Consider the following 21468-nt stretch of genomic DNA (forward strand, 5'->3'; position numbering starts at 1 on the left):
GTCTCATGCCCAGCTGAAACACGCAGCCCAATCCCATGCAGGACCATTCAAAAATAGGCTCCATTGTGTTCAGTTGGGCATATACTCTTTAGGGTAAGAGCCAAAGGCGCATACTGTATGTGTAATTGTATTTCATGCTCTGTGGATTTCATATGCAGCAGAATAGGAGGTGCTAACACGGAGCATACCACTTCAGAGTGGAAGTAGGGGATGCTATTTTTAAATGTCCCCCCACCTCTCTATATATTTAAAAATCCTGCAAGTAAAAAACTAGCAGAAAGGTTCTAGTTCACATCCTGTGTCAATTTTCTTCTTGCGGTGAGCTTTGTGAGGGTTTTTTTTTCCACACAAAGGAATATTCAAAATGCCATCTCCCCTAGCTTGGTCTGAAGTGGCACAGTCCATTCTACCAACACCAACACCAAAACAACAACACCCCCTTGATCTGCTGCATACACAACCTCTGTGGCAAGAGAACAACCCACTGGTGAGCAGTTGGTTAAGCTTATTCTGTAGAATCAGCTGGTGCAGCTCCAACTGGGCTTACCAAAGCCCAATTTCCTGCCATGCAAAAATATCCTTCGAGAGCAATAGGAATCTAGTCAACAGTTTCCACATTATATGTGTGCACACATGGCATAAAAGAGATGACTACTGCTTGGCTCAAGACAACTGGCCCATTCTTTTTTTGCCGAGGTGAACAATCCAAGGCAGGACTTTTGTTTCTGGCACTGGGACTCCGCAGACACCGATTAGGTTCTGTCTCCATAAATAAAGAACATAAACCTCAGCAATTTTTCTCCCGACATTCTGGTTGAACAATTTTTCACTGTTGAAGGAATAATGATGCCATGGTGAAAAACAGTCAACATGGCTTATGTAAGGGGGAAGAAGTCATGCTTCAACCTATTGGAACTATCTGGAGGCTGTCAACAGGCATACAGATCCTGGTGGCCCATTGAATAAAGTGTCAATAGCTTTTTTAAATTATTCTTTAAGCTTCGTATTTAGTTTCTTACCCAAGGCCCCTGTGGTGATACAGTAGGATACCTGCCATTGAATGGAACGTCAAAGCCTCTTTTTGATTTGGAAGCGACAGGAAATACAGGGCAGGAATAAATTCAGTGAAACAAACTGGGCACTCAAGGCTGAATACTAGCACAATTTATTTAAAACTGATAATCTAGAGCTCTGGTCTTCAGCAGGTGGGTTGGGAGAAGATGAAGAAGAGTTTGGATTTGATATCCCGCTTTATCACTACCTTAAGGGGTCTCAAAGCGGTTAACATTCTCCTTTCCCTTCCTCCCCCACAACAAAACACTCTGTGAGGTGAGTGAGGCTGAGAGACTTCAGAGAAGTGTGACTGGCCCAAGGTCACTCAGCGGCTGCATGTGGAGGAGCGGGGAAGCGAACCCGGTTCACCAGATTACGAGTCCACCGCTCTTAACCACTACACCACACTGGCTGTGGGAGCCGCTAGTGAGTCATGGAATGACCCGAGGTGGGGAACAACAGAAGCTTTTCCGCCATGCAAATATATGGTAAAATATTAAGAAATGGATCTCCAAATACATGTGGGTACAGGGTCTAAAAAGGTTGAAGACTACTGATCTAGAGGCAGGGTTAATAGGTCAAGCTTGCACGAGGATAGTGTGTTGCCCCGCAAGACGAATGCCTCGCAAGACGAAAAACTCGCTAGACGAAAGGGTTTTGCGGTTTTGCGTTGCTTCACTAGACGAATTTCCCTATGGGCTTGCTTTGCAAGACGAAAACGTCTTGCACTTTTTTCTTAAAGCCGCTTGAAGAAGCGCAGTTGCAACGGACCGTGCTTTGCAAGACGAAAAACATCGCAAGACGAAAAGACTCGCGGAACGAATTATTTTCGTCTTGCGAGGCACCACTGTATATTGTTTGCAGATGATGCAGCCTTGACAGCACACTCCAAAGCTCTACAGAGACTCACCAACTGTTTTGCCCAAGCCTGCATGGAGTTCAGCCTGATGAAGACCAGCATAGTGGGTCAGGACATCACCAGCACTCCACACATCAGCACTGAGGAACCTTTCCTTGAGCAAGCATATTGGTAAGGCAGCCATGGCAATGGCTCACCTCTCCAAAAGGAGATGGTTCAAGATGAAGGAGTACCAGGCTTGCGTGCTGAGCACGCTACTTTATGGAAGTCATGGGCAACTTACAACCGCCAGGAGCAAAGCCTCAATGCCTTCCATATGTACCGTGTCAGGAAGATTTGGGGCATCACATAGCAGGACAGAGTCTGAAGCAAAGGTGTGCTCTCTCAAGTCTGGCTTCAGGCACCAGGCCCATTGGCAGACCAACTCTGTGTTCTAAAGATGTCTGCAAACATTACTTGAAGGCTGGCAGCATTAACTATGCTGTGTGCAGACAGCCGCAGTGCCTGGAGACAGCCAGGTCATGTATCCACAGCAGTTTCCTGAGAAACTGGGAGGAGCACAGAGAGAAGAAATGCCACGGTGTATCTGGACACCTCCATCTGCCCCAGCTGCAATAAAACATGTCTCTCCCGTATCGATCTCTACAGCCACAGCAGGCACTGTAACTCTCCAATAGTTTACTTTACCCCCAATGGCACACTCTTCCCTCGTCTCTCAAGACAGATGGATGCCAACAACAACAGCAGCACAAGGAGGAAGGCATAAAAGATGAGATAGTGCCGAAACCTCAACGAAGCAATGAAAAGTACAGAGGCTCAAATAATGCTAAAATTGAAACTTTATCAATGACATAATCCTTATAAAATACTGAAATCTCTCTGGGAAGATGTTGATTTCCTAGAAGAACAGTGACAGAACTGAAGGTTGTCTTTAGCTAAAGCACACTGGGCATTTCAGTAGGGTTTTCTTTCATAGCACCATATTGAAGGTTTGCTTTTCTTTGCGCCTTTAGGCTTGCACAGAACAACAACGTATTTCAGAGCAATAAAATCCATAGGAGATTGTAAAGAGTTCCATAAACTTCCCTCCACAAGCTGCTTAGACAATGTGGTTCCATATTAATGTTTGCTGAGGTAACTATGGCACAATTTATGTGACCAGTCAACACCCCATCAGCCATGCCTGACAATTAAGAGTAAAATTATTGTCAAGACACTTGGCAGACTAGCTTGGTCATTCATACACCAGCCAGGTAACAGATAGCTACTTCTATTGTTAAATAAATATTGCCTGCAACACTAGAGAGAGATTTTAGAGCAATGTGATAATAGTTTTATTTGAAAGCCATCTGAATTAATTTTGTGCTGGTTCAATAGGTCCTTTTTGTTAATTATTATATTGGAAGTCACCTCGGGGTTTGATCCAAAAGTAGCCTATAATGAAAATTAGTATAAATACATTCTGATTAGCAGCTGCTTTTTTCTACAAGCATAGGAAAAAGCAATTAATTTGTCTTATGGTGACTATCTGATCAGACTTCAAGCTGCCCACACATTTACTTCTTCCCAGGGAAGCAGATCATTATTTAAGGATTTGGGGGCAATACACACTACCAATATGGTCCTTTAGTGCCATCTACTGTGCAGTCAAGAAAGTATTATACATACATTATTCTAGACATACAAAAAACCCTTAGCAATCTGATTTGTACAAGCAGTCCCCCTTTAATTTTGTTCAGCATTTATGTTCACCTACATGTTTTTTTCACATCTCAGATTTTCACCACAGATATTTTGTCCTTCCTTTTCCAAAATAAGAGAGAATTTTTTAAAAAACAACAACAAAATGATTCTCCTGTCAAGTAAAGAAAAGCCTATATGTGCATTTAGTTAATTTATAAAGTTACTTCTTATGGCTCATGTGCACACATCTCCTGGAAGTGTTTTTAGTATCACTAATGGAAAAGACAGACTTTGACCCCAGTCCACTGTATTCTGCTCTGGTCAGACCTCACCTGGAGTACTGTGTCCAGTTCTGGGCACCACAGTTCAAGAAGGACACTGACAAACTGGAACGTGTCCAGAGGAGGGCAACCAAAATGGTCAAAGGCCTGGAAACGATGCCTTATGAGGAACGGCTAAGGGAACTGGGCATGTTTAGCCTGGAGAAGAGGAGGTTAAGGGGTGATATGATAGCCATGTTCAAATATATAAAAGGATGTCATATAGAGGAGGGAGAAAGGTTGTTTTCTGCTGCTTCAGAAAAGCGGACACGGAGCAATGGATCCAAACTACAAGAAAGAAGATTCCACCTAAACATTAGGAAGAACTTCCTGACAGTAAGAGCTGTTCGACAGTGGAATTTGCTGCCAAGGAATGTGGTGGAGTCTCCTTCTTTGGAGGTCTTTAAGCAGAGGCTTGACAACCATATGTCAGGAGTGCTCTGATGGTGTTTCCTGCTTGGCAGGGGGTTGGACTCGATGGCCCTTGTGGTCTCTTCCAACTCTATGATTCTATGATTCCAGAGCTAGTTAGCTTTTCTAACTCCTGCTGAGTTCAATGGGATGTTATTGCCAAGTAAATGTGTATAGCATAAATCAGTGGCGTAGCGTGGGTTGCCAGGGCCCGGGGCCACATGGAGGGGGGGTAGGGAAATGAACAGAGTATGCATGCACATTCAACTGTCTAATAGCGTCACCCAGGAGATCACAGCTATAGATAAGAAGGGTCCTTCCACTGTCTGGAGAGGTCACTTCCCGGTTTGCATGGAGCTGTTTTCAATGACATGCGACTCCTGGAGGACCAGCCAGCACTCAACGTAGCCCTTGGCTCAAAAATAAATGTAGCCCCCCCTGTTTAATTTCAATAGGACAGGTAGCCCAAAAGGCCCAGTTAGCCATGACTAACTGAAGGCCATGGCTAGCCTGAGGACATGAGGAAGATGTCTCAGGTGGCAGATGTTGAGGGGCAGGCAGTGGTGGTGAGGCAAGGACAGAGTTGCCTCTGCCATAAAGGTTTTCCTGCACCCGCTAAACTAGCTTAGTGCCCTCAGGTGCAATAGGGGCAGCTAGTGCTGAAGTAATATTCAACTGCCAACCTGGTTAGTTTCTGTAGCCAGAACATCTTATTCTTTTATCTAAAGCAGCGAGAAGCCTTGAGCAAGCCTTGCTGAAGCCCCTTTATGTTCAAAAAGGACCTGAACCACAACAACCTCTCTTTAGATCAGGGCCAGTTTATTTCCTAATACATAAAAGCAGACATTACTATCCACAATGAATACTAGGCATTTTAAAACACAATCTTAAGCACAGTCAGTTGAAAGAAAGCCCCACCAAGTTCGCCAATGGGACGGAGTTCACCAGACTGCAGCCTGAGTTTTACTTTTTAGGCCATCGTGACTTCCAACAAATAGAAAGAAGGCAACAGTTGTCGAGGAGGGACGTCTCTTCCTCTCCTTTTTCCCCAGAAGTTAACGTTTTTCAGACATTCCCGTTTTTAAAAAATGAAACTGGAAAGAAGTATTTAAAAATACAAAAAGGATTTAGAACACAGGTTAAAAGGGGAAACGAGGCACATGGGGATATTAGTAAAAGTAAAAATAGTCTCTCCCTTGACTATGATTAGGCAAACTTGTAGCATTGATCCACCAGGTTTGCGTCACACCAGATTTTAACGTTCTGGAGTCTCCCCAACAGTTTCTTTAATGCCCTCGGCCCCAGCTTCTATGATTCAAACTATAAAAAGTGGTCATAGGTTTCCATGTAGCTCTGTTGATATCCGTATTGTAACTCCCTGGAACAAAAAGAAAAGGAGAATAACCAGTCGCTACAAAGTACTGGATGCACATGTGTTATACAGTAGACAGGCATGTAGGCAGAAAAGTGACAAAATATTTGGCATTAGTAGAAAAAGATTCATTTCATCTAGTATTTGAAGAGAGCTGGGGCCCCAATCTTAAATATAATTTAAATTCAGGCAAAGCTAATAAAATTGACCTCATCCCAAAACAGACTGGCTACAACCCAAAGTCATGCATACATGTATCTATGGTGAACAGATTTTTTTTTTTTAAATGCACCTATCTACTGCCAGAATTGGCAACTAAAGGCTGGGTACGGGCAGTAGTTTTTCAGAAACTCGAATGTGTCTGAAACTGCAGTTTTTTCCAGTTCAGAATTAATGGCCAAAATTATCCCCACTGCCGCTCTTTTTGCCTAAGGGTACCATATGCTGAAACCACCACTTTCAGGGACAAATAGGGGCCATGCAGAAATGATAAGAGGGCCTTTTGGTTCAGGCTGTGGAATTCCCTTCCACTAGAGCTATGCTCATCCTCCTTGTTGACATATTTTTGTCACTGAAAACACAGCTGCTCTGTTCAAAATAGGAGGGTTAACAAGGTTATTGTGATGTTTGCTCTGTGACAATGTATTCTGCTGATCATTATTGTGAATTTATTGCTCTGTTCTATTTTGCATTTTATCACTAATAATCTTTGTTGAAGGGCATCTATGAACAACAAGAACAACAAGAGCAGCTGCAGCAGGTGGATTTTTGGCAGCCTACTGGCATGGTCCCTTGATCCATATTTAGTGTGCATTCTGGAGCATGCGCCCCCATGGCTGCTTTTTCTTAAGAACAGAAATGACGTTTAAAGCAATATGCTTATGGCAATGTACAGTTTGGCCCTCAGACTCTGAAGCCCTTTTGCTCTGTACATGAAACCTTTTGTTCTGCCATACCCACCTGAAAATCTCCGATGAAAGTTAAGAAGAAGAAAACAAAACTGAAGGCTACTACCCATTCGCACATTGCACTCACAAAATGAAATACGTAATCCTAATGGAAAGGAAAAATAAAAAGTAATTATAAACACCAAAAATGGCGAACAGAAGGCAAGTCAGACAGGCAGATACCAATTAATGTATACACCAGGAACACAAAGAAGATGCCTATTTTTATTTTGGAGAAATACATTTTGTATTTATTTATTTATTTTATAAAAAAATTAAACTCCTTAGAACAATTACATTGGAGACACTGAGGTTCACATTTCCATGTTAATCATTCTGAAATTTTGAATTATTTTATTACCGTTTTCTCTCTTTCTTTGATGGGTATTGCTTTTAAGACTTTTTTACCGTCTTGTAAGAAAAGCTGTTTAAAAATAATAATAATCTAGATTTTCAAGATAGCCTATTGGTCACTTGTTCAGTATTTTGCCATTTTAAGATTTTGAAGTTTTATGACGTTCTTAATTATTTTACTGCATTCCGCCTTGATATTTTTTTGACCTGGCTGTTTACAAATATTCAAATAAATAAAGCCTCTCATGCCTCAGGATACAAACATATTGTTAAAAAGAACCATTAGGGATTATTTTCACCCATTTACACTCTGTAGCAAGCTGCATTCTCCCCAACCCCCTTTTTTATTTTTATTTTATGAGATTCATAAGGCACGTGCTCCCTCTTGTGGTATATCATACCCACAGAAATACTTGCAGCAATTAGGAATTTCCAGCGAGGTTAGTCTGTTGCTGCAGCAAAAACAGAGTGCCTTTTTGCTCCTTAAAGACTAACAAATGTATTAAGGTAAGAGGTTTTAATGGACTAAAGCCTGTTTCTTTAGATGCATGAAGACAGTGAGGCAGACACGCATCATCAGTCAAGACTGTTCCCCTCACTGCAACCAATTTCACAGTATTTTCTTTTCTTTTGGTATTTTAAAATTGTAAACCTCCCCTCTGGGTGCCTCGGCAAAAAGGCTGGCTATAAATGCAGCAAATAAGTGTTATCCTCAGCAGGCAAGTGCATATATACGGGTGCATAAGCAGAAATTTGCAGACGTGCACCATCACAATTAAATTCATGATGCTGGCATCTGTCTGTCTTGGGAGACAGTGGAGGATTGCAGCTTTGGGGGTGAGGTCAAGCTGTTGGAAGGTTGCAGTGCCTGCTGTGGCTGTAGAGACCGAAGCAAGAAACACATCTGCAGCTGGGACAGATGCAGGCATCCGGCTGCACTGCTGCAGATACGCTATTGTGTCTGAATTTGATGCACATCTCCTGAAATTAGTACATATCTGCCCAAAGGTAGGATCAGTGCTGATTATGCAAACTCCTTCATTTATACCACTTCAAACCCCGTGCACAGCCTCCAAAACCCGAATCTCATCCGATTCCTACGCAGATGTCGTCACTGAACCATTTCATTCCCAAACTGAAATAGGGCTGCAGCAGCTATAGGAAACCTTAAACCTTAACACTATGTTGTACCAGGAAAGGGGAGCGTCTGCACCCCCATCGTTCAGCCCGGACACTGAGGTCCAGCTCTGAGGGCCTTCTGGCGGTTTCCTCCCTGTGAGGTGACAGGGAACCAGGCAGAGGGCCTTCTTGGTAGTGGCACCCACCCTATGGAATGCCCTCCCATCAAATGCCAAAGAAATAAACAACTATCTGACTTCTGGAAGACATCTGAAGACAGCCCTGTTTAGGGAAGTTTTAAATGTTTGATGTGTTATTCTGTTTCAATATTCTGTTGGGAGCCACCCAGAGTGGCTGGGGAAACCCAGCCAGATGGGCAGGGTATTACTATTATTATTATTATTATTATTATTATTATTATTATTATTATTAGCTTCGCTCATTCTGACCCCAAGTGTAAGGAGACTACTCGCAGCAAGGAGAGGAGCATTACTGCTTCCCCAAACACAAAGGCAAAAAGCCTGCTTTTTGCTTGCTGCACTTGATGATCCAAAAGGAGATTCTGGCAGCTCTGGCCACCCGGTGGAATGAGTGAATAAAATAGGGCAGAGGTAAGTAACAGTGTATGCCCTGCAATGCCCTTTTGGGGGGGGATATGTGTATCCCCCTCTGTATCCTGATGTTGGCACACCTATGCATTCTCAGTGCTAACTTAGAAAGAAAGCTCATCTTGTTCTCAATTTACCTATCACCAACATTAAACACACCTAGATGTTAAAATGTACGTATGTTCTTTTGCATTATATTAAATATCACGAAACAATATGGCAGCTTTTATAACTATGGCTATCTATGTAAATGCAAAATGGTTCTTAGCCTTGCACAACTTAGCTTAGTCTGTGCAGCTTCAAACTTATCAAAGTTAAGTCCTTTGTTGTCTACTTTTGCCTGTCTTAATTTGAAAGTATTGAACAACCAAACAAAATGGAAAAACGATTATATATTTTTACTTAGTACGAATTTACCTTTTCACCTGGATTCCACTCAATCTTTGTTATGGAAACTAGTGAAGCACACGCAATCACTGGAGGAGAGGGTGTTAAAGGGAAACAACTGATTTAAAATGTAATGCTATTTTTGGCTTGTAATGCAGCAATGCGTAATTATTCACACAGAGGAATGGAACAGTCAGTGGGAGCCAGCACACAAACATACACAAACTTCCACAGACAATTGCAAGAAGTATGACACACATCTCATTTTAGAATTTATACAGCCACGAATGTTTGGTGCACGGTCATGTAAGAAAGTTCACCAAACAGGAAAACAGATGACGTTAGTATCCAGTTTAGATTTTACATGCCTAAATGTCCCGTCCCCCCCCCCCCTTTCTGGTCACAGACTTTTTATTTCAATGTTAGGACCTTTGATTGATTGATTATTATTTTTTAATGTTTAAAAGTTCTCCAAAATGATATGAACTGTAGGTTGGCAAATCACAGTCACTTCAGGGACTTTTATTACCATCAAATCTCAGAGCAGCCACACATGCAATTCTGTCCTCAGAACTGTTTTGGAATAAGGACTTATCCACACTTCCTCTTCCCTGGGGAAAACTTGCTCTTTACTGCTGAATCGGAGCAAACGTCAGCGGGGTTTCCCACGGATTGCTACTGGTTCTGATTTATTTCTAAAGAGCGGGGTTTCCAAGGGAAAGCGGCAGGGCAAAGGCAAAACCACTTGGAATCTATGGCCTGATGACCTTAGTGATTCTCAGTAGTCTTGTTATTTTACTCTCATGGTTGGTACCTCTGATCTGTACTTGCTGTGACTGCATAACTTCATCCATCCCTGAATAATAACCAACATGAGCAAACAGCCCTTGATCATCCAGGGATTCTTTTCCTTGGTTTTATTGTCAACCATGCTTTTGAGTGTAACCAAGCTTACACAAACCCTTGGGTCATATAACCAAATCACAAGAAGGAAATAAATTCAAAGGGCCAATGCCTCAGAACCAATGATCACGTAAACAAGACCCTAACTCCAACTCTCAACGTTACTTAAATTTTATGGCTGTAATCGTCAAATCGTCCCATTCTTAGTAGTCTGCTAAGCCTCAATAATAGAAGATCTAGAGAATAGCAGAATGAGCATGTTACTTTCAGTGAAGGCATTTCAAATAACTGAATGCAATAGGAATGGGTTGTTCTTGTTGTTAAGGTAGACTATTCAAACAGGCAGAGTGACATACTGAAAAGGATACTGGGAATGATAGCTACCCAAGTCATTATACAGAAGAACAGCCTTGTGTGACACGCACACGAACTGCTCCATTGTGGATGCGACTTGTAAGAGATTACAGTTTGAAGCACAATGTACAGAGCGCCAGACATAAAAGCTAAAAGAGCACCTCCATCGTGGACAGCAGGAACTGTTAGCTCCTGAAAAGACAATTGGAAAAGCATTATCTACTATTGCAATATCGCTAATGAACAGAAAAGGGAGACTGATACTGCAGCAAATATGCAGAGGGTAAACACAAGACTGAAAAGAAACTTTGATGCATTGTGCATCCCTGTTCTCAGAATTTTCCATATGGTTCCAGGACAGTCAAAACTGCACAGAAGAGCTGTGATGCTTTATGGTTTACACATGTTATTCTTTGTTCTCTTCCTTTTTGTTATGCACGCACTTCTTTTTCAACCAATCAATTAAATGATAGGGGAGAACCACCACATAGAAAAGCAATGTGACCTTGTTTTCTGTCATGCTTATTTTATGCAACCAATAATTATTTTCTGCAGAATATCCACAGTTCTGTGATCAAGATCCTGGCTTCAGAATCAAAAGGTGAGATTTTGGTTCTTGTTATTTGCTAGTTGGCCTTGAACAATCTGCTTAACCTTGCTTGACTTTGGCATCTGCACATGAAGTTAATTACCTCATTCACTCTTCTCATATCTTATGCTACAAATTCTTGCAAAACCTAAGGCACGGGGCACAGCTTCTAAATATATAAAAGGAAATGTCACAATGTGAAGGGTTAAGAACAATTTGACTTGTCCACTTGCTAATTCTGCACAGCAGTGCATTAATAACCATGGGAAAGCATGAAACTAGCAACACAACCCACAGATTTAAACAAAACAATCAAGCAATGGAATTTTGTCTTTGTTTAGCAGCTAGCTACTCTGAACAGGTATCTGGACACAGCAGTGGGCTGGAGGAGGGCTCAAGCCATCAACATGTGTGTTAAATGGCTGCCAGGTATATAATAAATTGTTTCTAAAATGCCTTCTCTCATTTATTTCCATACCATCATTTGATGCCATTAGATCTTCCAAAGGAACATTGTTGGGAGAACCACATTTTTTTGTGTTTGTTGACTATCTGTAATAGTGACAGACACCTGGAATTATCTGCCCTGCACTCCTTCAATGGCCACCACGTGCCTGTCATTCAGTAAACCAAGAAACAGTCTTTAGGAGGACTTTGACCTCTGGATGAGAGAGTCATTGCATTGCTCCATGCAGTATTAGTTCCAATTCTTGGTTGCTGATTTGCCCATAGGTTTTGTTTTTGTTTTTTGAAGGACAGGCTTTAGAATGTGATATATATATGGTATTCTTAACTACTTGCAGGCCAGATGAAGGAGAAGCAAAATATCAATTGAGGAAAGACAGACAGAAAGATAAATTTTATTTGGGCCTACCTGAAAGCTTGCAACAATGCCCATTCCAACACAACCTATCCATCCAACAAACAGTGATAGTAAATTGAAACAGGGGGAAATGAAATGTGTCACTTCATTTTGCTCCTTGACAATTAGGTATCTTGCATACATCGTAACTGCACCTTTTTTGGAAAAAAGACAAAAATGTAAGTTATTAAGAAATTGGGACTAAAAGAAAATCATTCAACAACACAAGAGAAGAAAGATTCTCCATCCTATTCAGATAATTTATATGCTATAAAGCTCTTCTGCGCAACACAGTGAGCAAAAGATGGAGGCCTCAAATAATGCTTTTCATTCATTTTAGTTCCCAACATTCTGTCCCATTCTGGAACAACCAAGAGCAGAACCTTGGGCGGGGAACACAGATGACGGGCAGAAGTTATGCAGACTTGATGATCAAATGATTGGGACAACCTGGGCTCGCAGCTAAGCTTGCTCCTCAGCCCCAGGGATGCACCCCTTTAATTTCTTCCATGTGCAAAAACAGTTGCTAACCCACCCTGTGGAAAAATGTAAGATACCGATTTATTAAAAGATGTATATTCCATTACAGTGGTACCTCGGGTTACATACGCTTCAGGTTACATACGCTTCAGGTTACAGACTCCGCTAACCCAGAAATAGTACCTCGGGTTAAGAACTTTGCTTCAGGATGAGAACAGAAATCGTGCGGCGACGGCACAGCAGCAGCAGGAGGCCTCATTAGCTAAAGTGGTGCTTCAGGTTAAGAACAGTTTCAGGTTAAGTACGGACCTCCGGAACGAATTAAGTACTTAACCCGAGGTACCACTGTATTTCCAAAGAAAACCAAGGTAACTAACAAAAAGATCAAAATGAATCACAATGCAGGATGAAACAATACAGCTACTTAAAAAACCTAAACAAATTACTAGAACTCAAAGGACCAAAATCTGACTCGTGCAGGATCCATGCAATTCACAGTTCTAAACTCTGACTTTTGCAAAACGGTACTTCAGAAAGGGATAGTGCTTGGTCTTAACCTTTCTCCATCCCCTCTCCAACATAGGCATTTCTTGGAAATTTGTCACAGAAAGCCTACTTCCCTTCCTAATGTCTCTGAATGCCAGAATTCAGAAACTACCCTGGATTAAAATTTATAAAGCTAACATTGATGATAAAATTCACTTTACGACTACTGGGTTTGGGCTGACTTCTAGCGGCCAATGCCACATAAATCCAGAGCAGAGAGAATGCTGCATTTTTTGTGGTTTTTCCTATCTGAAAATATGTGCCCATTTTAAAGGTAATCATTTTTACCCAGTCAAGTCTTAGGATGAGACAGACTAGAAATTTTAAATTAAAAATGTAACAATAGACACATGCATACATACCTAGGAATGCTGAAATGTTAATCATAAATCCAAAAATACCACTTTCTGGAGGTTTTGCTCCTGTATCACTAAAAAAACAAAAACATGCAGTTGTAATATACAAGGAGCACATTTAAATCTAACTGAAATAATAATGACAGTCACTTTCGCTGCATTTTTACTGGGAAGGTTTATTAAATACCATGTAATATCCATACTCCTTTAGAAGAAGAAAAAAGAAAAACAGCTTTGCTAATCAAGTCAGAGAAACATTAACCAACATTACACTGAAGTCAATGAAACATGTCTAAAAATAAGTAACACCTTGAACATAACCACATTTATTTAGAAGAAAAATCCATTGACTTCAGTTTCAGATTTACCACCAGATCTGTATGCTCAGGTTTGCAAACTTGCAGCCTGATTCTATACACATATATTTTGGAAGCAAGTTCAATTTTGTTCCATGAAAAGTTGCTCTGGTGCACATTATTAAAGTAGAATACTCCCAGTATCTCTGAGGTGCATTTGTATTAATAAGCAAGTCCCTTTTTATTTGAATTTCTGCAGGCAGGGATAGTGACTCATTTTCCCTTTGTTTCAAAATCTGTTCTTGCCGGTGTAGATCCTTTAAAAAAACACACACCAAAAACCAATCAATTTTATCAGGTTATAATCTAGAGATAGGAATACAGCCATTCAAATGAGTGGGCTGCTGATGATATACTATTATCACCAGTGTTATATACTGAAGATGTTCACCCACAACTTAACAATCAGCATAGCTAACAGCCCAACAGATTGATAATTCCATCAGTGCTGAGACATTTATCAACTGTGAATGGTGTAAGACTGTGTGAGAGAGGAATGAACTGTCTTCCACTCCACCAAACACATAATTGGTGGTGGTGTCCAAACTGACAGTGCCTGAACTCCTAGTCGTGCTGGGACTTCATTTACATTTCCTGATTCATTGCTGCAAATTCCATATTTGGTCCATAGCCTTGAAGCAAATATCTGAACCTGGAAAACAAGCATGCTGCATCCTTATGAATGTGTGATTTTAAATTTAGCAAGAGACATGCAAATAGGAATCAGCCTGAATGTGTGTGCTGGTCTTACTGCACAATCTTTCTATAGCATTCTGCAGTTTACTTTATCTGATTGATTGCTAAGCAAGCCAACTTCAAACAAAGTTGGTTTGTTTAACTCACTAAAACTAGGATTCCTGGTTTGTATGCAGTGCTAAGCATGGGATTCTTTGAAACTGAAAGTAACTGAAAGTAAACTTTGCAGATACAAACTCCCTGTCGGTGCCAACCATCAGCTGGGTTCCCCATACAGTACTTTATTTATTCATCTTTTAGAAACACCCTTACTTTTATTTTAATCCGCAGGATTTTTTAAAAAGTGTTAAGAGTCACAAATTAATTGTAAATTAGCTCTGAGTAACTTGGTAGACAGCAGAAAACTCATGTCCCAAGTGACTCACTTGGGACAAATCTGAAGTACTTCTTCAATTAGAGACTGGCCTATACTACCTAAATAGTAAACTGAACTGCAATCACTTCAAAGTCTTTGAAGAGCATTAGGTAAGATGAGAATGGAATTTGCACGTGACCAATGTGCAATTTGAATTTCTTCTTGGAACACTTAATGGTTTAAGAGCATCACAAGTAATTAAAATTGCATTGAATGCCATTCATTTTTATTTAAACCTTTAAAAATTGGGTTTATGCATGAATTACAGCGTTTGAAAGATTGTCATTAAATAACATCTATAATGTGACTACATTTTAACTATGCTGTGAATTGTACCTCAATGACAAAACAGTGAGGAAGCAGAAACATAAACATTTAACATAGAAAAACTGTGTCCAGGTAACCAGTAATAAGACACTCTGGTTCTATTATTTTAAGCCCGTGGTTTTCAACCAGTGTGCTGTGGCACCCTGGGGTGGCTTGAATGATGGTCAGGGGTGCCACAGGCAACACTGGCCTCTGTCCCTCTTTCCTCCTCTCCCACCTCTGGTTAAACCACAGAGCCTAGGACTTGCCAATCAGAAGGTCAGTGGTTCGAATCCCCGTCACAGGGTGAGCTCCCGTTGCTTGGTCCCTGCTCCTGCCAACCTAGCAGTTCGAAAGCACGTCAAAGTGCAAGTAGATAAATAGGTACCGCTCCAGCGGGAAGGTAAACAGCGTTTCCCTGCGCTGCTCTGGTTCGCCAGAAGCGGCTTAGTCATGCTGGCCACATGACCCGGAAGCTGTACGCAGGCTCCCTCAGCCAATAAAGCGAGATGAGCGCCACAACCCCAGAGTCAGCCACGACTGGACCTAATAGTCAGGGGTCCCTTTACCCTTTACCTTTTTAAAAAGCAATATAACAAAAGTTTTGGTCAGAAGTCAGTTTCCACTGTGTTAAGGAGAGACACAACCAAACAAAAATAGCTGTTCTGAAAAGCTTAACTCTGAGGCAGGATTCTTTTTTTTTTTTTTAAAGGCTTGAAATTAAGGTTAAACAAAGGTAAAGCACTACAAAGAAAAGTTATGGTCAGCTTTGCTTTTGTTCATTTATTTGTCTCAGATTGTAGGGTCATGATGAGCCAACACATTGATCATTCAGTTCATGCAGCACCCAGAAGCACTTTCCATTCTACCCTCATCTTTTAAAGTTTTAAGATCAACTCAAAGCATGTGTATTCTACTCTCTCAGGCCTAGCACGAGAGACACAGCAGAACAAGTAAGAATTTTATTTTTAATTTTTTTTGCACTTTCATGTGCTTACATACTGATTGGTTCAGCATTATATCAGCCATAAAGACAATGAAAGATACTCCCGGGTTTCCATAACCAGCACGGTCATGAGAAAAAAAGAAAGTGTGTACAATTTTATTGAAAAATTATAGGAAAAAATAGGCAATAACCTTATATTTGAAAATATGCGTCCTGGAATTAGTCATGTTGCCAAGGGGCCATACCACAGAAACCAAAAACTTTCTACTAAATATAAATTGCACAGAGGAAATCCCGTATCTGCATATGATTACATGTCTGACTCTCTCTCTCTGTTTGTGTGTCATCTCACTAGATGCTGTTAAGTAGTACAGTAACCAGTGATGCCCAGGGAAACTATCCAAGTTTCTTTCTTCCACTGGAGACCAACTTTACGGCAGGGTCAGTTTCCTTAGCAGCAGAATGGCAACCGCTGTGCCATAGGAATACAAAACATTTCCCTTAAGCTGAAGTGTGTATGAATACACCCTCTTAGAATCATAGAATTGTAGTGTTGGAAGAGACCGCCCCCCTCCCCGAGGGTCATCTAATAATAAGCAAGGTTGCTATTTTCCTTGACAAAAGGTCTGTGGCTTTCATAGCTGCAAGCCAGGAAGAAAGTCAAGTGCTTGCTGCACTGGTAACAGAGGAAAGACTGGGAAAGCTTCAGTTTTGTGTTTCTGCAAATCTTGCAGCTGCCATGCACAGAACCCACATAGATGGGATAATTTCACAAAGTCAAGTGCTGTTTTCCCCACCACAAGTTCAAGTCCCAACAAATTCAGTGGGACTTGGGTTGCAATCCTGACCCACCTACCTAGAAGTATGTCCTACTACTTCTGAGTAAATATTGTTAGGATTACACCGCTACCTCTACCTCAAGCTCTAATGCACTATCCTAAGTATACTTTACCTGATGCTATTTCTTATAGAAACAAACAGGGTTAAGGATTGGGTAATAAAAGTTGAAGACTTGTGCACCCTTACTTGGGAGTAAGCCCTACTAAAATCAGTGGGATTTATTTCTGAGGAAAGACACATAGGATCAGTTAAACACATGAGCTACAACAATATGCACATTTACTCAGTAGGTCTTAGGCCTTGAGTAAACTGTTACTGTCCTGTCACAACTTGCTGTTAGTTATGGGCTCCTTGAGGCAACCTGTTTATTGAGCATTCAGCCTGATTTGCTTACACAAGGTTTAAGTTAAACTATGCCCAGTCTTGAGCATTCATTCTGTTTTGTCGGTGGGATGGTTATTTGACAATCAGCATTCCATTAAAGTTGCAATCCTAAATCCACTTTCTGGAGACTATAAATCCCATGGAAATCAGTGCAGTTTACATACCAGTAAGCTCCCTTAATCAAATTGGTGAGCGCTTAAAACCACATCCTTAAACTTTGGAACTGAAGACCTCACAGGACAGGCTACACATGCAGCAGAATGTGGGATGCAACAGGCATAGGCAAACTCGGCCCTCCTGATGTTTTGGGCCTACAACTCCCATCATCCCTAGCTAGCAGGACCAGTGGTCAGGGATGATGGGAGTTGTAGTCCCAAAACATCTGGAGGGCCAAGTTTCCCTATGCCTGTTTGAGACTGTCGTAAGGAGACAACACTTTTGAATGCTTCACTATGTTTAAAGATCAAACGAAAACCTCCAAGTCAAAATTAGCACATAAAGTACTTTAACCCAGCCATTTCCCCATACCACACTGCTTGTCTACTTGCCAGTATGATCCCTCTTGTATGAAGTAGTACAGTCCACTCCAATCATCTCAGAACATTACCACCAGACTCCCCTTCCCTCTGGGCCAGTTTATAGATCCAGCAGACTGAAATAGAATCATAGAATTGTAGAGTTGGGACCTCAAGGTCCGACTCCCTACAACCCAGGAATCTCAACTAGAGCATCCATGACAGATGACCATCCAATCTCTGCTTAGAAACCTCCACTGAAGTTGACTCAACCATCTTCCGAGGGGGTCCATTCCACTCTCTGACAGCTCTTGCCGTCAAAAATTCCTCCTAATGTATAGTCGGAATCTCTGCTCTTGTAAGCCATTGGTTGTCGTCGTCCCCAATAGCCTGAGCCACTTAAAGGTGCATGTGGAAAGTTGCAGATCAAAACACTCCCTGCATGAACTAAAACTCCCTGCTTACAGAAAGTGAGAATGTCAGGGAGAAGCACCTACCTTCTCTTAAAGCTACCTTTCTATATGCAGGGAGTTGCCCCGACTCTCCATACAGGCAGCATTTAGACATAAGGGACGCAGGTGGCGCTGTGGGTTAAACCACAGAGCCTAGGACTTGCCAATCAGAAGGTCGGCGGTTCAAATCCCCGTGATGGGGTGAGCTCCTGTTGCTCGGTCCCTGCTCCTACCAACCTAGCAGTTCGAAAGCATGTCAAAGTGCAAGTAGATAAATAGGTACCGCTCCAGCGGGAAGGTAAACGACGTTTCCGTGCGCTGCTCTGGTTCGCCAGAAGTGGGTTAGTCATGCTGGCCACATGACCCGGAAGCTGTATGCAGGCTCCCTCGGCCACTAAAGCGAGATGAGCGCCGCAACCCCAGAGTTGGCCACGACTGGACCTAATGGTCAGTGGTCCCTTTACCTTTTCCCACCCAGGGGTCAAGAAAACCTCCCCCCACTTGATCTGGCATGCCTGCGATCGGATGCACTGGCTTCCCGCTTCACGTGTGTACCCAGCAACCCCTCTACACGGGGGTGCCACTCTGTCCCCTGGTTCTCCCACAGAGGGCGCCCTCCTCCTGCTCCCCCCAGCAAGGGGCTCTCACCTGATGTACGGGAACAGCGGCTCCACGTGGCCTTCGAGGACAGCGATCACGTAGGAGATGATGAAGGAGGCCGAAGACCAGACGACCAGCAGCGTCGGAACGAAGGCCGCTCCTTGCGTGCAGCAGGGCATCCTGTGCTGCTGCTGCTGCCCCCGCCAGCGGCGCCCCCTAGGGATCAGCGGCTGCCTCTCCCCGCCGCCAGGCATGGAGGCAAGAGAGGCCGCGCCGGCTCGCGGAAGCGGAGAGCAGCCTGGCAGGCGAGTGAAGTCACAAAGCGCCTGAAGTCACAAAACTTTTAATTGGGAGGCCAGAGGCGCCGCGCGCGCGCGCACACACACACACGCCTTTTCTCCCTCCTCGCGCGAGCTTCGTGGAAGAGAACCAGGACACGCGCAGACACGACCAGTCCCCTCGCTTTCTTCTGCAGCCGCCTCCTCCGAGTTGCTTCTATTCGCAGCTCAGTCGGACGCCCTTTTGGAAAGAGAGAGAAAAAGAGAGGCCACCGAGGTCTCTCTCGCTTCCTCCCACACACCTGCAGAAAGTTATCTCGCGCAGAGAGCAGGAAGTCTCTCTCTCTCTCTCTCTCTGCCTTCAGAGAGCGCAAGTCCAACCTCTAAGAAACCGAAGCGAGCCGAATTCCCCTCATAAACCCAATGCTGTCCTTTCCCAGGAAAAAGCGAATTCCGCTCGCATTCATCACAGTTCCGTTCTACAACCCCCACAGAATCCTCCTCCTCCTCCTCTTCCCAGCCCCATACATAAAACGTCCTCACACAAAAAAGTTTTCTGTTTTGGTTTTTCAACTGGGGAAGCTACTCGGTTTCCCGCCTTGCAAAAGTCCGGGTCGTGGTTTGCCCGGGCAGCGAGAGACGATCGCTGAAGTTCATAGGCGCGCAACGTTCTGAGCGGGCATCCTTGCGCAACGCAACGCGGCGACAACGCTTCCTCGCGCAGCCATAAAGCGGAACTTTTCGGAGCTCGCCTCTCGACAACCTCAGCAAAACGGAGGGAGGAATTCCCCCCCCCCCGATTGCTGAGATGTTTCTGGGATATTGTGCAATTCAATTGTTTTTTAAAAAAGCACGCGGTTTCCTGCCTCTAGAGTTCATCACCCGGGGATGAGCCTGAGAAAAAAAACATCCTGCATCCTTTCACCAGGGAAGCAAGCGGGCCTTTCACTTTCGTTTCTATTCTTCAGTTAGCCATGGGACCACCGCTTCTTCTTTTTGGCTCTCTTTTACGAAAAGAGGGTCAGGGGGAGAATTCCCATTTAGCTAACGCATGAGATTGTGAATCATGAGTCACAATCATGCGAGAAAGCAATGAGGATGGTTGAGAAAGCCCCACTATTTCTCAACACCCTTCCGTCTGGCCTAATGAATGGTTATTTTCTTTTTAAATTAAATTTGTCAGCAAGCATTGACATAAGAGTAAAATACAGCTAGTGGCCACCAAAAAAACCCCAACATTTTACACAATGGTACAAAATATTGCATTGCATCTGTCAGAGTTTACAAAAAATGTTCATTCTTGGTAGTGACAATCATTGCAAAGATGTTAAGATAGCCCACTCCGACTCCCATCAGGCCTGGCCAGGCTAGAAGAGGGTAAAAGGAATCTCACAACTTCAGGAGAGTCATAAATCCCACATGCTTGTGTACTCAGACTCTCCAAGACAAGAGTCCCTATTTTCCAGGTCCCTATCCACAGGCTCACAATCCTAAAAATGTGCTTTAAAATTGTGCAGCTGCATTAAAAATTGGGGAGTCCATCAGGGACCACATATAATTACTCAGTGCAGTACAAAGTTATGATTTACATAGGAATAAAATTAGAAAGAAAAGCAGAAAGCTTAGATTGATTAGACAGAAGATTAGATCAGGCATAGGCAAACTCTGGCCCTCCAGATGTTTGGGACTACAATTCCCATCATCCCTGACCATTGGACATTAGCTAAGGGTGATGGGAATTGTAGTCCCAAACATCTGGAGGGCCAGAGTTTGCCTATGCCTGGATTAGATCGATGTACTCCTTGATGTTCTTTGCCTTTTATACATCACGGCAGTCTGTTTGTTTGCATGTCTACCTCATTAAAGTAACATATGAAGATTCCACTTCATATGTTTTATCTCTTTCAACCTGTCTTCAACATGAGCATTGGTCAAACATTATTACTCAGTTGTACTATAAACAATTCCCTGATATTTTAGTATCCATGGTGGTTGTTAGCTACATCAGGACTTTGCACTTTGCTTAAGCGTTTAAGGAAGTAGTAATGGTAAATGGGGCTTTTTGGCTGACAAGGTTCCTATTCACAATCCAACTGAAACTGAAGGAAAAACCAGTTGCACACAGAGCAAAGGCTAGTAATTCTCTCTCTTTCTGTATCTTGTTATACAGGGTCAAGTGGTCTTACAGACCACTATGGGCAAAGATTCAAATGTCAGCATTAACTGGAAAATATAGCTCTTCTCTTTCTGCAGTTTTGTCTGCAAGGAATAAAAGAGTGGAGCTAAAGAGTTTTGCCATAAAACCTAAACACAGAGTGGTACAGTATACAGATTAAGAAATCAGTATTAAAATGATAAGTGCATATACTGTAATGAACTTCAAACAAATGAGAGGGAGAAAAAGCAAGAAGTTATTGCCTATAATCCACAATACACTTTGAATGAGTTCTGTTGTCTTTCATGGAAGAATGCAAGTG

At 42.5% G+C, this 21468-nt stretch overlaps 1 protein-coding gene and 1 long non-coding RNA gene across 3 annotated transcripts; one reads left to right on the plus strand and one right to left on the minus strand.

Moving 5' to 3' along the window:
* Positions 1-1909: 1909 nt before the first annotated feature.
* LOC309542225 lies at positions 1910-4753 on the plus strand. The gene is made up of 2 exons (XR_014224149.1): positions 1910-3902; positions 4438-4753. It is a non-coding gene; the product is annotated as an uncharacterized lncRNA (long non-coding RNA).
* A 371-nt stretch (positions 4754-5124) lies between these two features.
* Positions 5125-19803, minus strand: DRAM1 (DNA damage regulated autophagy modulator 1). 2 transcript variants are annotated; one of them, XM_082240877.1, is made up of 7 exons: positions 18762-19797; positions 13210-13277; positions 11834-11976; positions 10385-10562; positions 9144-9202; positions 6659-6751; positions 5125-5704 (listed from the first exon to the last, which is right to left on the minus strand). In XM_082240877.1, the coding sequence occupies exons 1-7, from the start codon at positions 18965-18967 to the stop codon at positions 5660-5662; spliced, it is 792 nt and encodes a 263-aa protein (XP_082097003.1). In that variant the 5' UTR covers positions 18968-19797; the 3' UTR covers positions 5125-5659. The 2 variants fall into 2 exon arrangements, with proteins under 2 accessions (XP_082097003.1, XP_082097002.1); XM_082240876.1 differs by lacking the exon at positions 5125-5704 and having other exon boundaries at positions 5711-6751; positions 18762-19803.
* Positions 19804-21468: the final 1665 nt, after the last annotated feature.

This window comes from Podarcis vaucheri (genome assembly GCF_965113315.1).
Source record: "Podarcis vaucheri genome assembly, chromosome: 10".
Classification (NCBI taxonomy): domain Eukaryota; kingdom Metazoa; phylum Chordata; class Lepidosauria; order Squamata; family Lacertidae; genus Podarcis; species Podarcis vaucheri.

Excerpts from the sequence above, each read along its gene's own strand:
- DRAM1 (XM_082240876.1), bottom strand. The coding sequence starts at position 18,967 with ATGCCTGGCGGCGGGGAGAGGCAGCCGCTGATCCCTAGGGGGCGCCGC. Across the intron at positions 13,278-18,761 it reads CCGCTGTTCCCGTACATCAG|TGATACAGGAGCAAAACCTC; the intron begins GTGAGAGCCCCT and ends TTGTTTTTTTAG. Across the intron at positions 9,203-10,384 it reads TTGGGTAGCTATCATTCCCA|TGATTGCGTGTGCTTCACTA; the intron begins GTATCCTTTTCA and ends CCTCTCCTCCAG.